The 18,196-nt window shown below is 36.9% G+C and overlaps 1 protein-coding gene across 1 annotated transcript in view; it reads right to left on the bottom strand.

Moving 5' to 3' along the window:
- LOC126482095 (dynein axonemal heavy chain 12-like) overlaps nt 1-14,499 on the bottom strand; it is a 60,340-nt gene extending 45,841 nt beyond the window's left edge. The window contains exon 1 of the mRNA XM_050106071.1: nt 14,378-14,499. Within this exon, the coding sequence (XP_049962028.1) occupies nt 14,378-14,499 (122 nt within the window). The remainder of the gene's footprint in view (nt 1-14,377) is intronic.
- Between the last annotated feature and the right edge of the window lie 3,697 nt (nt 14,500-18,196).

The raw sequence follows: 18,196 nt of genomic DNA, 5'->3' as shown, positions 1-18,196 counted from the left end.
CACAGAATTCAAAGTTGGAGATCTAGTTTCGACAAAAAGTTATACCAAATCTAAAGCATTAAACATAGAAATAAAGAAATTTTTTATATTTATATAGGACCATATGAAATTGTTGAAAACCCACATACAAATGCATACGGACCTGTATATTCTAAGTCTAACAGTTTATATGGACTCAGGAATGTTACACAGCTGAAATTATACAGACAGCCTTGATCACTCATATAACATCACAAGAACTGTTATTCCTCAGGAGGTTGCAATCTCTTTTTGTTATTTGGGGGTGGCGAACCCAAGGCTCTGAGCTGGTGTGACTATTTTCTTTTTCATGTCACATTTTCTCTTACTTTTCGGTACAAACTAATTACCTTCCACTATCCATACCATCCAAGAAATTGATACGTCACTGCTTAATGAATATATGGATAATCTCATTGTGGTGGTGACTTTATATTCTCATTATGCTGATAACTTTGTAAAAGGTTGACAAACAAAAAGAAATATTGGTCATCTCCAAAATTTTTTTTGCTATGGCTGGCTAGAAAATGTAACAATACTGATTGGCTGTTAAATATGAAAATACTCTATGTTATGATCTTGTCTCTATTACTCAATGGAATTATTGAATACTTGGCAAAAGTAATGGGGCAGAAGAGTTTCTGATTCCCAGGTTCTGAAATTCATACAATTTTTCTTTTAATGTTATTTCTAATGCCTAAATGGACATTATGGTCAGTCATTTTAAAAGTTGTTTAAATAATTTTCTTGCCTTTAATACAATGAAACAGAGATAATATTTGCTACTTGTCTGGTATCAGTGTAAACTATACTATCTACAGTATAAATTTGAAAACTGAATAAATCACGGAATGATGTAGATAGAGAGGTAAAAACTGACACACATGCTTGGAATGACATGGGCTTTTATTAGAACCAAAAAAATACAAACGTTCAAAAAATGTCCAACAGATGGTGCTTCATCTGATCAGAATAGCAATAATTAGCATAACAAAGTAAGACAAAGCAAAGATGATGTTCTTTACAGGAAATGTCCACCATCATTCCTCAACAATAGCTGTAGTCGAGGAATAATGTTGTGAACAGCACTGTAAAGCATGTCCGGAGTTATGGTGAGGCATTGGCGTCGGATGTTGTCTTCCCTAGAGATGTCAGTCGATCATGATACACTTGCGACTTCAGGTAACCCCAAAGCCAATAATCGCATTGACTGAGGTCTGGGGACCTGGGAGGTCAAGCATGACGAAAGTGGCAGCTGAGCACACGATCATCACCAAACGACGCGCGCAAGAGATCTTTCACGCGTCTAGCAATATGGGGTGGAGCGCCATCCTGCATAAACATCGTACATTCCAATAGGTGTTTATCAGCCATGCTGGGGATGATGCGATTCTGTAACACAATTGTCATGCGCAGTCATTGATTTTTTGGTGTCCAGCGCCAGTGTCATCTGTTGAACATTTTGTGAACTCCGGATTTGTGTGTGTGTGTGTGTGTGTGTGTGTGTGTGTGTGTGTGTGTGTGTGTGTGTGTGTGTGAGAGTGTTCTAATAAAACCCCATGTCATTCCAAGCATGTGTGTCAATTTTTACCTCTCTATCTACATTATTCCATGGTTTATTAACTTTTCAAATTTATACTGACTTTTTGATCACCCGGTAAATTTACGATGTTATGCATATTACTTTTAATGTTATATCTACACAAATCTGAAAACTGCTTAGTTATAGATATACCTCATGTATTACAAAATGTTTGCTAAGAGACACTGCAGATTGCAGCAAGCATATAATTCTTCTCTCCATGTGTTTATAGGCAAATCCATTTGGGTTCTAAATATTTTAATCTGAGACTTCTCTAGGCAAATTTTAGCCTGTAGTCTGATATTTAAATACTCAATGATAACTGATTTAATTTTATGTTGTTATATCACTTGTATGCCAATGGTCACAAACAAATACCATGTAATGAGTAAAAATTTGATGCTTGTCTGAAGCTCATGATAATTGATATTCACAAGTAGAGCTGTTATTCTTGCAGACATCTGTTCTCAAATGGAATCTGGATTATTCATTATTTATTACCTGGCAAGGAAAAGTATATATCATACCTTTCGAATAACTGAACTAACTATTTTGTCTCAACTCTTGATCCGTTCAAATGTAACCTGTGGTACTCCAGCCCTTGTCTCAACCTATGTTGTCTCATCTGTTGTTGCTACATCATGTCTAATGAGGTGATGATCAACAAGAAGTATATCAACTGATGAATGTGCAGTATCTGTTCTGGGGAGAACCTGTTGTTACTTAAATTTCCAATGAAATTTGGATTTTTTTTTTTTTTTTTTTTTTTTTTTTTTTTTTTTTTTTTTTTTTTTTTTTTTTGTGGTTTTAGGGCGCAAAACTTCTGTGGTCATTAGCGCCCAAATTTGGATTGTATGGATACATATGGCCATGTGGCTCACTGTCACAGCTAGATGATGCAAAAGAAAATTTTAGAAATAACTACATAAATAACTACATATAAGTTACAAGGACATGATGTTTTTGACAGTTGTTGTGGGTAAATCCTTCCATCCATCCTTGTAGTTTCCTGACCAGAAATACTCAAGTTCAGTTACCTTCTAAGGAAGTAAGAACATTGGTCACTCAGGTGATATAGTGGTTATGTCTTGATGTAATTTAACAGTTGAAAACTGACACGATTTATCCACGAAAGTTGATGAGTGCAAAGCTGACAACTAATTCTTGTCTGGTATGAAAATTGAATCTGGGTTAATTACTTTTTTTAATGAGTAAATGAATGCAATAGACAGTTAGGTGGATTAGGACATGAACACTGTTTTTTGCCAAAATTTGCTTCCTTTGACTAAGGAACATATTGTATTAAATTGATTGGAAACTAGACTTACATAAAATTTTGTACAATGTTATACTGTCACATGCAACATGGTTCTCAGTAACCACTCATTATCAATGTTCTCTCCCTTTCAAAAGAAATATATTTACTTTAATTAAATTTACAACTTATAGGAACAAAGTGAGAACTAGCAACATATTAGAATATATTATATCATGATATACTGTCACATGCAACATAATTCTCTGTAATCACTCATTGTCAAGGTATTCTCAAACTTACTTCTGTTTATTTATATGAGCTGCCACTTGAAATAATTCTGTTGCATATACTTTATGAAATAGTCCTTGGACTTTTATATATAAAAAAACTAATACTTTTCATATGCCTTGTCAGTTGAGAAGAGAACATATATGATACTTGAATGAGAATCCAGAAAATTAAACTTGTATATCTCAGACATGTATCAAACTTAATTTAAAATTTGTTACATCATTGTCTTTGTCATTTCCACACTTAACTTTCTGGTATTTAGCAAATACATTGATGTGAAAGGAATTTCTCATCATGAGGTGCACGTCGTCACACTTATATGATTGGTCCAAAGAGACATTCTACTTTGTTTATTTATTAATATGGAATATGCAATAACTTGATATGATACTTGTGTCCCTTATTTCTATATACTCATGTTTATGTATCAATTATGTTGAGTCTGATATAGATATCAGAGGAACTTTGAACTTAATGTTAAAATTTCCAGTTACCTTGTCTCGCAGAGTGCTATTGTTTACCCTTTGTTGATCAGTTAATAGGGAGTATTGGGTGTTAATTTTCAGGGACTGGGAAGGTGAAGCTGTGGCAAGTCTGTTCTGTAGGGTATGCCGCGCACACTTCTCCCTCCGGCACCACAGTGAAGTACTAGAACAGTACGTGTCCTGGGGAGGTGGTGGGGGGGGGTTCCAATCTTTGGGGTCTGTCATCTTTCCTTCTTCAGCGCCAACACTCCAAATCTTCAATTTCATTTCTTACTTCTCAGCAGAACACCAAACTGTCCACCTCTCTATCCATATGTATATGTCTGTATTGTTGAGGCCCTCCGCATTTACTGTGTCAGCTTTAATTAAGTGACTAAAGCCTATTTTATAGGAGGATCCGGGAAACAAGCTAGTGTTCCTGTGTTATTAAATGTAACTATGCTCTGTCATACTATATTATTTATTTATGTCTGATTTTGTTGTGTGTTGTCACCCAAGTGGTAAACATTTATTTATGAATTTTTTCTACTATATACTAGCACTAAAAGTTGTGAACACATACTTATCTATTTTTCTGCCATATACTAGCACTCAAAGTTGTGAACACTTACTTATATGCAAGTATGCTCTGTCATGTAAATATATTCATTTAAACATATAATTGTCGTGAGGAATGACTCACTCACACTAACATCTGACATTTGTTTCACGTATAATGCCTTATAATTGTCATAAGGAATGACTCACTGAGAATATTAGCAGTATGCAACCACACTCTTGATGTCTCAACACCACTATGTATTGACACATACTGTGAAGGAAGAGGCAGTGACTGTATTGTATTGGAAGTAATCATTATATGTTTGTAAGGACGTACATGAAGCATCAGAAGTGTCTTGCCAAATGAAAAATAGTAAGATTGGTCATTGGTCAGACATTTCATTCTACAAAGCAGTCAGCATATTGCAAATCTCAAGATTATCCATAAAGCAGTCTGCGTACTGCAATCCTCAAGATTTTTTACAAGACAGTCTGCATACTGTAAAGAATTATGTTTCAAGAATTAATCTACACTTTGTTACAATATTGTCTCGGATAAACCAAACAGCCTTGAGACAGCCTGTGTACTGTAACCTGATATTTTATGTAGTGAGATTAGTGAATTTACACTTAGGAATTTTATACTAGTTTTGAGACTCAAAGTTGCATGTTATCTCATACAGTTAAGAAATTATTTGTTCTTTCCTTGTAGTATTGCGTAATAATTTTTGCATAATGCTTCATATTAATTTACATATTTAACCAAACACAGGATTTATCTCATACCATAAGTAAAATGATTGTTCTTCCAATTAAAATGTGTACTGTTATGTAGATTTGTTAGAAAAGGTTTTGTTCCTACTTTCAGTTGCACAAATCCTTTTGGGGATGTTGAAACATAACAGTCAATAAAAACCCACTTAAAATGTACATTCTCCAGTCTAATACGGGATCACACATGTAAACAAAATGTCAATATGTAATATGCCCGAAAAAATTATAGCAACAAAACTAACTATTACATTGCAATTATGTTAAAGTACAGAAGCAATGTAAATGATAGGAATACTTTCTATGAATGGAGCCTCTAGTAATTAATAAAGTATGTAAATACATTATTGTAATTATGTATTCAAGAAGTTATGCTCGAATCAAATCACAGACACAGACTAAGTAATGTACTTGCTGTACAGGAGCAAACATACATTTATATACTTATTATCAGTTTTTAAATGCTTATTTTAATTGTTATTTAATCAAAAAACCATTTTAAACAATGCTGAGGATTGTTCGGAATTGTTTAAAAGGTATATATAGTGTCAGCCATATTGGCAGAGGTGGCAGTCTCGTTTTGGTGTTTGAGTAGTAAGCATGTAGCTGCTTCGTGTAAGTATGTTGTGAACTATTCTAATATTTCTCAAGATGTTAATAAGTAGCTTACTCAAATCAACTTTGATTTTGACATTAATTTAACTTAAATTTCACAGTTTATACAGAGAAACCCAGGATGATAGCGAATATGGATCTGCACATTTGTACGATGAGTACATGAAACCCCATTCTATAAAAAGTTATGCAGTTACAGAGTATTAGATTGATACTTTCCAGGCAGAAATGAAAAGAATGACAAAGGGCACTATAAGTCAAACTTCATCATCAGGTTAGCATAATGTCATAAGGTAAACAAAGGACTGTATAGTGAAAAGTAATGTAGAATAAACAACACAGAACAACTTATTATTACATTACAGTCTGACAACAATTCCAGTGACTACACAGGTGATTATGGTTGCAATTCAAATGTAACTGTTGTGGCTTCATAGACAACAGTGAAAGTGATTCAGAATAACAGGAATTCTTCCGTCAGTGGTATAGTGTGTTACCAAAAATTCATTTGTGCTAAACTGCTTATTTAGATAATATGTTACTTTTCAACATGTGTGTGATTGAGTGCATGTCTTAGCATATAATTTCTGATTATGATATTGTAACACATCAGTGTCACTACAGCAGCAGCAGCAGCAGCAGCACTGCCCTCCCTACTGCCTGCAAAGACGTTGTTGACAGTCAGTAAGTATACAAATAGTGTGCATACAACTATCAGCTGCAGGAGGATATGGTACAGCGAGTTCAAGCTGGCAGCTCTGCTCCCCACCACTGTCATCTATCAATTTTACAGTAATTTTAAATAGAGTACCAGCTTTTTGCATGCAAAGCAGCCACTTTGCAAAATTTCAGAGGACAGGGAGTACAAGGAGTGAGTAGAATTAACATTAAATGCACCAAATGCAATATAGTAGAGCAAATCAGAACACTTTTCAGCAATGGCAAAATGCAATATCATTACACTAATGGTGTAGTCAATGAAGTTTGAAGATTTCCATTACATTTTGCAACCATGCTAAAATACATTTTTTGGATTTTAGAGGCAGGACAATCAGCATATCTCAGGGCAGTGTTTTTTATGGGTAGAAATGACTGAGTACCAGTTAGCAAGCATTGAAGTTGAAAACATGGAAATCTGAACCCTAATGAAAGCTAACAAAATGTTACAAATACTCAATACATTAATCCTGGCAAATGGATAAATTGTGTGAAATTACAGAAAAAATCACATCTCTGGAGAAATTAACAGTGATTGTAGAAAAGTGGAAAAACTGTCTATAATTTTTTTTTTTAAACTGGATGTCTGTAAAAATAGCCAAGGATTGTGGAAATTTAGGAAAATGTTAATAAAGTTTTAGATAAACTGGGCCAATAATTTTTTTAAATAAGTGAATGAAAAAGATAAGCAGATGGAGAAGACACTGCATGAAAAATTTTCTTATGGAAGCTAACATGAGATGTTGCAACAGGCAGCAAAGCAAGGAGTGCTATCATTGAAATATCAGGAGTTCAGTGTCAAGAATGAACAAAGGTTCAACAAAGTTTCACAAAAGCTAGAAATCATGCAACCAGCTGTGGGGCATGGCCTGACTGAGGTGTAAACTGAAATAGGTTTGCAAGCTCACAAAGTAACTGCAAAGGTTGAGGAGAAAAGAGATTTTGTTCCTCAAATATGCATTGATATGGGGACAGCATGTGAAGTACTTACAGAACTGAAGAAGCAAACATGGGAATGTGAACAGAGGATGCTGTCAATAGAACAGAGTTCTATGTTTGGAATCACTTCCAGATTTTCACTTGAGTATTGGCTCCAACATGAATGTAAGGCATAATTATGTTCCAACTTCACCTGTGATGAGTCAGAATACTAAGAGGGCAGAACATTATCTGGTTACTTATATGCTATCACACAGAATGTTGTGCTACAGAAATTTCAATACCTATTTGGCAGGCAAAAGGAAATCCCATGGTGTTCACTTGCTCATCCAAATAACTTTTGTCACAGTCTTGAAGTGACATCAAAGAAACTGAGGAAAGGTTACAAGTTACACTAGAATACTAACAAGATGGAAGCAAGGAATGGAGTGGTTTTGTGATGCATGAAGGTACTGAAGCCAAGGTAGATATTGCATATGTATGTGAAAGAATCATCAAAGCCAGAGTGAAATGAGGCAATAACAGTCTGACAGTAATTCAGGAATGCAAACTGGGTTCCATAAGCAATGTGTCCAAATTCGTAAAATATCAATTATTGAACATATTCACACAACTGGTCAAACATTTTTGAAACAGCACCCTGCTGCGTTGATACAGTTCTGGAGATGGTGTTTCACACCTGGAGGTCTTTTTTCCCAATATTCACAGCGGTTCCGGTACATATACATCATGGTGGATGAAGCCCCTGACATAAAGTGAACAATAAGCATCATTTCGATATTTTGATCATGCAGTTACTCATGCATTCCTTCATTCCTTCTTTGGGGGGGGGGGGGGGGGGGGGGGGGATTCTGGGATTTGCCACTCAGAAATATGTATTTCCATCTCAAGGTCATACTCAAAAATCCATGACTCATCAGTAAAGACAAAGGAGTTTTAAAATCAGGATCATTTTCAGATATTTCCAATAGTTCTTGGTACCAGAGCACTCTCACATAATTTTGTTCATCAGGCAACATTTTTAGGCACCACTTTGGCATATACCTTTTTCAAGTTGAAGTCTTTGGCTACAATGCTATAAATGGTTGTTTTCATCATGTTTAGAGTTCCTATTATCAACTGATGACTCAACTGATGGTCAGAATTCAAAAAATCATGCAAACACATCACATTTTTGTTGATTAGGAAGGCTGATGGAAATTCAAGGTTCATCGGCGACCTCCTCTCAGACCTCCTTGAAAGGCTTGGGCCATAACATAAATTGTGTTTTGGACAATCAATCACTCCAAAAGGGCTGTGGAATTAATGGAAAAATTTCAGTGGCAGATTTAGTGTGAAATTTTATAGTGTAATTCTGCTTCATAGAACATCCACCATCATGTGTTACATAAACGCAAAATGGAGTTCACAGGAACACATGCCCTGACTCTCAGCATCTCAGAACTGGCTGAAACTGGAACATTTTGAAGCTCACACTAGCTCATTAGGTTAGAAAGTACTGTGGTGTACTTCCACATAAGGAAAAAGTTGGCCACATTACTTATGGAACCCACCTCATATGCTCCACAGAAAGGATTTAATGATGATGAGAAAAGAAAGTTCCTCAACAGTTTCGTAGACCAACTACAAGAGGACAATATTATGATAACGGGGGATCTAAATGCCCAAGTTGGAGTTGATGGATCTGGCTATAAAGAAGTGATGGGGGCCTTCAGATATGGGGAAAGGAATATTGAAGGTGAGAATGTCCTAGATTTCTGTGCCAGAAATAACTGTATAGTAAAAAAACCCTTCTTCAAGAAAAAAAGGCAGCCATAAAAAACTAAGTAAGATGGGACGGAATATCTAAAACAGTTACTGACTATGAGTTGACAGATGGACAAATTGGAGAAAAGTGAGTGATGCAAAAGTTATTCTCAGTGAATGTTTAGATAGTGCCAACAGGCAGCATGAACACCAAGTACACACAATGCACCAAGAATAAAGGAGTCGAAACTAAAAGACAAGGAAAATAAAGAAGCTTTTCAAGATCAATAATTTACCCAGGAATGGAACTTGTTCAAAACAACATTAATGAATTGTGAAGCTGAAGTGTGTGGCAAAATGAGAGGATGAGTAAACAAGAAAGAAACTAGTTGAATGAAAACGTAAATGCAGCTATTAAAGATCAAAATCAAGCAAAGAAAGATAAAAATGCTGAGAAAAAAAAACAGATGTAAGACAACAGAAAAGTAGTTGAAATAGAGTAAAAACAGAGAGATAAGAAATTATTAGCAAAGAGAATTGTCAAGGAAAAGAAGGATAAGAGTTGGGAAAAACTCATATAAAATCCAGAAGAGAACTCTAAAGTGAATATGGAATATCAAAGAGTGGGAGATCAGACAAAAAGGATAATGATGATGTTGATGGTGAAAAAAAGGAAAGATAATATGACACCAGATGACTGGAAGAAAGGAATGGTCATATCAGTGTTCAAGAAAGGGGGCAGGGAAAAATTACATTATTACCACACCATCTGAAGATATTACAAATGATCAGATGGAAGAGACTAAGAATAATGACAAGACATCACTTTGAAGAAGATAGACATGCTATCGGAGGCAACAGAGGACAACTGATCTAGTTTATGCCATTGAACAACTAATGAAAAAGTGCTAGGAAAAAGGAAAAGATCTGATAACCATTTTTTTTAGAAATAGAAAAAAACTATGATGGTTTTCCTAGGAGCAAAATACGGGAGAGTCTGCATAAACTAGAGTTTCAAGTTCTCTAATGCAAAAGATCTCCAACTGCTGTATAAATACTGCAAAACTGAGTACAAGTAGGAAATGATAGATCTGACTGGTTCTCAACAAAAAAAAAAGCATACAACATGGTAGTGTACTTTCTTCCCTACTTTTCACAACATTCATAGATGTAATTATTAAAGAAATTGAAGCAGTAGAATATGAAAATTTGAATCTTTATTTTTTGCAGATGATACTCCCATCTGGGGAGAGACAGAGCAAGTGGTTTAAAGGAAATTAGATTGCTGGACTAACAAATTCAATAAGTACACATTAGTAGCAATGAATGAGCAGAATGTAGAAAACTTAAGTTGTAATGGAATTATTGTAACAACCAGGGCAGTGCTAAGTTAGAAGCCCAAAGAGATTGTGGCAAGGTTCCATGCTCTTCTAACAAGCAGAAAGTCCAGTGTGGGATACAGTAATTTCCATAAACGCCGAACAAATAATATTCAAATCATACCCTGTGACAACCATGGCATTAGTATACTACAAGCGTGCAAAAAGTAATTTTTACAATATGTTATGCAAAAGAAAAAATGAGACTGAGTTATAAATGACTGCATTAGAAACTACCCACTCACTGCACAGCTGAAATGGTTTGGGCATGTGCAAAGGATGCAAGATATTAGAACTCCTAGACATTACTTGGAAATGACAGTACACTGTAGGAAACTTGTTGGACATACCAGAATAAGGTGGCTCAACCAAATATATGTAAACTTTCACCACAAAGCTTTAACTTTGCAAGTTATAAAAAGAGAAACATTTTTAATAGTAGAAACAGATGGAGAGCATATTGTCCACAAAAGTCTTATCCAGCTCGCTGGTAGGCTACACGTACAATTATCTGGACTGAAATGTCAAGGATAAAATCAGTAGGCAGTTACATCTACATCTACATACAAACTCCACAAGCCACATGGTGCATGTTGGAGGGTACCTTGTAACACAACTAGCCATTTCCTTGTCTGATCCACTTGCAAATGGAGTGAGGGAAAAGAGGCTGTCTGTATTCTTCCATAAGATACCTAATTTCTCTTATATTGTCTTTGCTGTCCTTACACCAAATGTACACTGGCAGTGGTAGAATCATTCTGCAGTTAGCAGCAAAGCCAGTTCTCTAAATTTTTTCATTAGTGTTACACAAAAAGAACATTATCTTCCCTCCAGGGATTCCCATTTGTGTTTACAATGCATCTTTGAAAGACTCACTTGTACATCGAACCCATCAGTCACAAATCTAGCAGAACAGCTATGAATTGCTTTGATGTCTGGCTTTAATCTGCCTGGTGGAGATCCCAGACTCTCAAGCAGTGCTCAAGAATGGGCTGCACTAGTGTTATATGTAAGGTGATGCAGTTGTATGGGAAATAAAAATTGTAGGAACATATTTAAAATTGTAATTAGCTCAAATGAGGCTTTCTCAATACATACTGGAGTGAAGACGTGCGGGAATAGGTGCAAAAATAATTTTTAATCCTGAAATTTTGGATGCTGACACTGGAAATCATACACAATACTTTCAGAAGCATCTCAATAAGTTATAATTTTGGTAGCAGAAGTTCACATTATTAAAATTCTGAAGATGAAATTTACAATAGAAATCTGGCAGTTCTGGATTATAATCAAAAGACTTTCATGTCCTATTTGGATTGTATTGATGTTTGATGAAAAATCAAGGGCCACTACAGGTCACCACAATACATGAACAACAAGACAAGAAATGATCAAAGTGCACAGTACACTTGCTGAAAATTATAAGACACCATACTACAGCAGTGTGCCAAGGGAAAACAGTCACGTGCTAAGGATACACTACAAACATAATAACAAAGATGGAAATGGTTATTCCCAATGTATCTGACAAAACAGGCAAAATCATACCATCCAGTTTAAAAACAAAATCAATTACCAAATGGTAACAGACAAAGGCAACAATAGACTCAGGAGAACAAACAAAGAAGAAACAGTATTCCAGCAAATAACCCACAACAACTTGTTGGAAAAATACCACTGACAAACTAAAATCAGTTTTGTCCTGCTTTCTTAGTTAAGGATCTAGCAGAGTTTGAATCTAATAGGGTAGAACACTATAGAACTGATACCTGAACTACTAAATACTGGGCAGCATGAAGCAAAAAGAACAGCATAAGACAAATAACAAGACAGTACCTCTGAAGGTGCATGGTGTAATATCATTAACCATAACTGCTGCAAGTGCAGAATTAATTGTTTTCATCTGAATTATTTTTCAAGGTAAAGAGAGACAAAGCAGTTCTGTCGCTTGAAATTAGAAATGTAAAGAGAGTTGGGACAAATGGTGTGAAAACAAAGCCTGTGATATCAATAGCCCATAAACTTATTACATCTGGTTGGAACTGAAGATCAATCCTGGTTGTGTAAATCTTCTTGTTGACTGTATACTCAGCATCAATTTTTTTGTGAATATGGAGCCAAGATCGATTTTACCACAGAGAAACTTATTTTTTGTGTGGACAAGGAAGAGACACAAATCAACTTGACAGAAATTACACCAGAGCATGAAAGATTTTGTGGACAAGTGCAGCCTATGGTAGCAGGCACCAAATAAGAAGTGTCATAAAATGAAATGACAAAAGTTACAAGAGTGGCATCAGTCAGAACAAAGTTTTGGATAAATCATGTTTAGACGAAGCAAGCAAAGTGGATTTATACAATGTCATGCTGCTACACTGTTGTATTTGAAGAGAAACCTGGAATCATCCATGGACATTAACATAGGCTATATGCATAGCCCAATAAGCTATTCAATATGCAACACTCAGCAAAGAAACATGCAAGATGCACGAGTGAGACTAGGTGCAAGGGCTATAAACAGAGTGCTACTTCTAGCCACAATGTGACCTGAAAATCTCAAAGTGTAACTGCAAAAATTTAAGAGTGAAATGTTTGTCCTGCATAGAATGTCTATCATCCTGTTGGCAGATACCATTACAGGAAAAGTCCTGAAAATGCACAATAGTCATGTCTGCTAAATGCAATTATCAATTTTGCATCCTCCATTTGGCTTAAATGTCAGTGCTGCAGTATTTATTGCTACACTAGAAGAAAGCTTTGGGACATGAGCTATTGTTAGAATCATTAAGTGCACTGGTGGTTATTGTCTCCTATTCCAAACTGAGAATGGCACATGGATCTACTGCACTGTGTACTGAAATATTAAAGAATGCAGGCATCACTACCAACATTCAGTTGTCAAGAGATAAACTTCTGGGATTCAATGTTACCCAAGATGGAATAGAATAGGATCCAAAAAACACAAGTGCAGTGAAAAATTTTTCCTGGCTGGACTATAAGAGACATTTAAAAAGTTTTGTTACACTGTTTTAATTTTTCTGATTTTTGTCAATGCAAGCTTAGATCAGTGACGTGCTACAGTAATTCTATGGTGATGATTACTTTTTCTTTTCCAAATTCTAGATCTGTTAAGAGACTTTACAGTTATCACAATCTTAGTGTACCTCATTGCTCATCTTTATAAATATTGAAGCGCCACTAAATTTGTATGCAGCATAAAGTTTGATACAACGTAAATGATGGATGGTTTTTCAAACTGTGATTCTCTAAGAGTAGCCCTACGTTATGTAGCCACAAGGGACATGATTGTGATAAATATGTTTCACTTGTTAAACATTTTGTGTATGACAAATATTTTCTTTTCATGTAAACATTCACACAGTAATAAGAAAAGTAAGTAATTTCTTGTTCCATCACTTTTTTATGAAAATATTTTATGATCTCTGACCAGGGTCAGCTAATGTGATAAAATTCCTTAAAACTGCCTAATTGATTCAAACAGCTGTTAATGAAGAGAAAAAGTTTTTGAGTGGTGGTCAGTGCTGTTAACACAGTGAGATCGCAATCCTGCTTGTGAACCTTTGACACTTTGGGCAAGTAAGGTTACAGATGCAGGAACATCAACTGGGTTCAAAGCCTAACCTAGAAAAGTTTTAATCTCTCACAAACTTCTCTTCATTCTGGAAACAAGCACTTTGCTGATGCTGTAATTCTTTCCTGCAGTTCTCCCATATGGAAGACATACATGGACCATGAGTCATGCCTGGATAGCTCATCTGGTAAGACCATTATCCACAACTGGAAAAGTTTGATTCTTAGCCCATGATTTTCATTTCAGCTTTCATAAAGATTGATAATAACACTCATTTCAAGTCAAAGTGATAGATTAATCCTAGAAAAAGAAAAGTACTGACCAAATTACATTATGACCTTCCTAATGAGTCAAATGCTGGAAGCACAAAAACATCACTCAAATTAAATAGCGCTTTACAATCCAAATCAAATTATGTTTTGTCATATTCTGATTGAAACTCACTTAACAAGCTGTGTTTCACCTAAATGCATCAGGATGTGGGTAGCTTCATTATGCAAAAACTTCATACACGGAGGAACCAGCCAGTCAAACATATCAGCAAATAGCTTCTCATTGTCTGCCATCCATCGAGGATTCTGCCTTTCTATCCAAGAATCTACAAGTGGTTTGTAACCAAATTCTTTATGGTCAATATGAATTAATCCACAACGTGTCACTACTGAAGGTGAAGCCTGCAAAAATAATCAATTAATATTAATTTCATCATAATTTAAGCTGTCTAAGAGTTAGTTTTTCTCTATTGTTATGAAAATACATTATTTTCAGTACTGATAATAAGCTGAATTATTGCCTGTAAATGGGTGACATTCAAATTTTGCATGTATGTTTTAATACTCAAATATGAATTCTTAAGGCTGGAACACAGTCTACATTTTATTGTGGAGACAACTATGCAGAAAAACACTGTTACTGTGACTGCTATTTTCAATGAAGAAAAAGTAAATGAAACTCCACAAGCCAATTTTTTTTATCATTATATTTACACATTTTTCCATGACTACTTTGAAGTCAGACTAGTTCATCTTCAGAGGTATCTACGTAACTTATTATTACTGTTCAGTACTTTGAACAACACTCTTAGTGATAACCTTCTGATGATTTTGTGCATGAGATTGGATAAGTTGAGCCATAGTTCTTGTCTGTGGTGGATGGAATGCATCTAACCCTTGTTAGCTATACTTTTTGATTGTTCTAATAAATTACCCACTGGCACTACTTTAGTCACATATGATGAAATTGTAACAAGCATAGGTTGTGGCACAAAGTAGCAGACAGAAAAATGTTCAGTTTCAAGTGCAAAAACCACATAAAGGCAATAAACAAGAGACCTCTGTTATGTGCAAACTTTAATTTCAGTAGTAGGTTGGGCTTTGTTGGCTTTAAACTGGTTATGAAATGATCAGGATACACGGGAATGACTCAAAGACTGACAACTATGCTATCTCAAAAATCCAATGAATATTGTGTGATGAGACTGGCTGTGGCTCAAGAACATAAGGCTTTAACTTGCTCTTTGGAAACTCCTTCTGAAAGTGAGGCAAAACATAATTCTGATCAAGAGTGTCATGCATTATCTCACTCACAGAGGATACTTCTATTCAATGTAGCATCACAGAAACAGAAATTTTGATAGGAAAAGGTGGAGTCGAGCAAATTTTTACACTGTGAATCCTGCTTATTCCTAACAGTTTAAAATTTCACTTCAAATGTGTACAGCTAATATTGAGACCATATTGTGCCACGACCACAAACAAAGCACAAGGCCATATGCTGTGTGCTGTGCTCATGGACCTTAGTGTTAGTTGCATTTTACAACATGGCTCTGTCCCATCAATGAAACAACCAAATTCTTCGTTCATGTCCCCAATCATATTACTTTAAGTTTGTGTAAAAAAAAAAGCTTTCTAAGTCAAAAATAAATTATATGCATTTGAAGTCTCAGGCACAGCTATAAATAAATACACAGGGAATGCAGTGTTCCTCAGGCATTTAAGGAATAAATGTACACTCCTGGAAATTGAAATAAGAACACCGTGAATTCATTGTCCCAGGAAGGGGAAACTCTATTGACACATTCCTGGGGTCAGATACATCACATGATAACACTGACAGAACCACAGGCACATAGACACAGGCAACAGAGCATGCACAATGTCGGCACTAGTACAGTGTATATCCACATTTCGCAGCAATGCAGGCTGCTATTCTCCCATGGAGACGATCGTAGAGATGCTGGATGTAGTCCTGTGGAACGGCTTGCCATGCCATTTCCGCCTGGCGCCTCAGTTGGATCAGCGTTCGTGCTGGACGTGCAGACCGCGTGAGACGACGCTTCATCCAGTCCCAAACATGCTCAATGGGGGACAGATCCGGAGATCTTGCTGGCCAGGGTAGTTGACTTACACCTTCTAGAGCACGTTGGGTGGCACGGGATACATGCGGACGTGCATTGTCCTGTTGGAACAGCAAGTTCCCTTGCCGGTCTAGGAATGGTAGAACGATGGGTTCGATGACGGTTTGGATGTACCGTGCACTATTCAGTGTCCCCTCGACGATCACCAGTGGTGTACGGCCAGTGTAGGAGATCGCTCCCCACACCATGATGCCGGGTGTTGGCCCTGTGTGCCTCGGTCGTATGCAGTCCTGATTGTGGTGCTCACCTGCACGGCGCCAAACACGCATACGACCATCATTGGCACCAAGGCAGAAGCGACTCTCATCGCTGAAGACGACACGTCTCCATTCGTCCCTCCATTCACGCCTGTCGCGACACCACTGGAGGCGGGCTGCACGATGTTGGGGCGTGAGCGGAAGACGGCCTAACGGTGTGCGGGACCATAGCCCAGCTTCATGGAGACGGTTGCGAATGGTCCTCGCCAATACCCCAGAAGCAACAGTGTCCCTAATTTGCTGGGAAGTGGCGGTGCGGTCCCCTCCGGCACTGTGTAGGATCCTACGGTCTTGGCGTGCATCCGTGCGTCGCTGCGGTCCGGTCCCAGGTCGACGGGCACGTGCACCTTCCGCCGACCACTGGCGACAACATCGATGTACTGTGGAGACCTCACGCCCCACGTGTTGAGCAATTCGGCGGTACGTCCACCCGGCCTCCCGCATGCCCACTATACGCCCTCGCTCAAAGTCCGTCAACTGCACATACGGTTCACGTCCACGCTGTCGCGGCATGCTACCAGTGTTAAAGACTGCGATGGAGCTCCGTATGCCACGGCAAACTGGCTGACACTGACGGCGGCGGTGCACAAATGCTGCGCAGCTAGCGCCATTCGACGGCCAACACCGCGGTTCCTGGTGTGTCCGCTGTGCCGTGCGTGTGATCATTGCTTGTACAGCCCTCTCGCAGTGTCCGGAGCAAGTATGGTGGGTCTGACACACCGGTGTCAATGTGTTCTTTTTTCCATTTCCAGGAGTGTATCAAGAGGAAGTAGTTAGTATCCCGTTTCTAGAATAGGCCACTGAATGGTGTTCCTGATTTCACAGCACAAATAATTCATATTACATGCTTTAGGCCTGTAGAAGCTTTATTTTTGCTTGATAATAATAATAATAATAATAGCCCCATATGACATTATGAAATGAAAGTAAGTGATGTGTGCTAGCTTTTTTATTTTTATGCCATCTACCTCTGACAACATCTTCATTGCAAACAAAAATTTGTTTCAATGGATATTTTTCTAGATAAAAATATAAGATCCTAAGGCAGAATTACTGACCAGTGCTTACCGTCAAGAGAAATGTTTGTGCTTCTGACAGACATATCTAAAAGTACATATGTAATCCTAGTTTGATCATCATGATCATCACCTGGCATTCCATGAGATGTTGTCTTTCATTTTCATGAAACTTCCAAATTTTTCACTGATCCTGAAAAAATGTAATTATGTTGTAATATCTTCATTTCTAGTCATGCCTCTTCTTGTGTAGCCCTTCATACTCTGCAAGAACCTCATTTCTATTGGCTGAATTTACTTTGTTTCTTTGTGGTAATGCAGCCTTCACTTCCATTGGATAGGACAGGAACTGCCATCACGTTATAGAATTTCATAGTGACGTCTTTTTTTAACTATATGACTCAAAGTTTTGTTAATGGTAGCACAAACAGCTTGGAATTTGTGTATTTTGTTTTCCATATCTGAGTCAAAATAAAAACTTCTATCAGAGGCTAAGTAAGACATGTGAGTAACTTGTTCTAAAAATGCATTATCTAAAACAATTTTTTAACTGATTGGTTATTTTCCTTTTACT

The sequence above is a fragment of the Schistocerca serialis genome, chromosome 5, assembly GCF_023864345.2.
Source record: "Schistocerca serialis cubense isolate TAMUIC-IGC-003099 chromosome 5, iqSchSeri2.2, whole genome shotgun sequence".
NCBI classification, from domain to species: domain Eukaryota; kingdom Metazoa; phylum Arthropoda; class Insecta; order Orthoptera; family Acrididae; genus Schistocerca; species Schistocerca serialis.
Note: the sequence above shows the minus strand (reverse complement) of the source record. Positions and strands in the feature narration are given on the sequence as shown.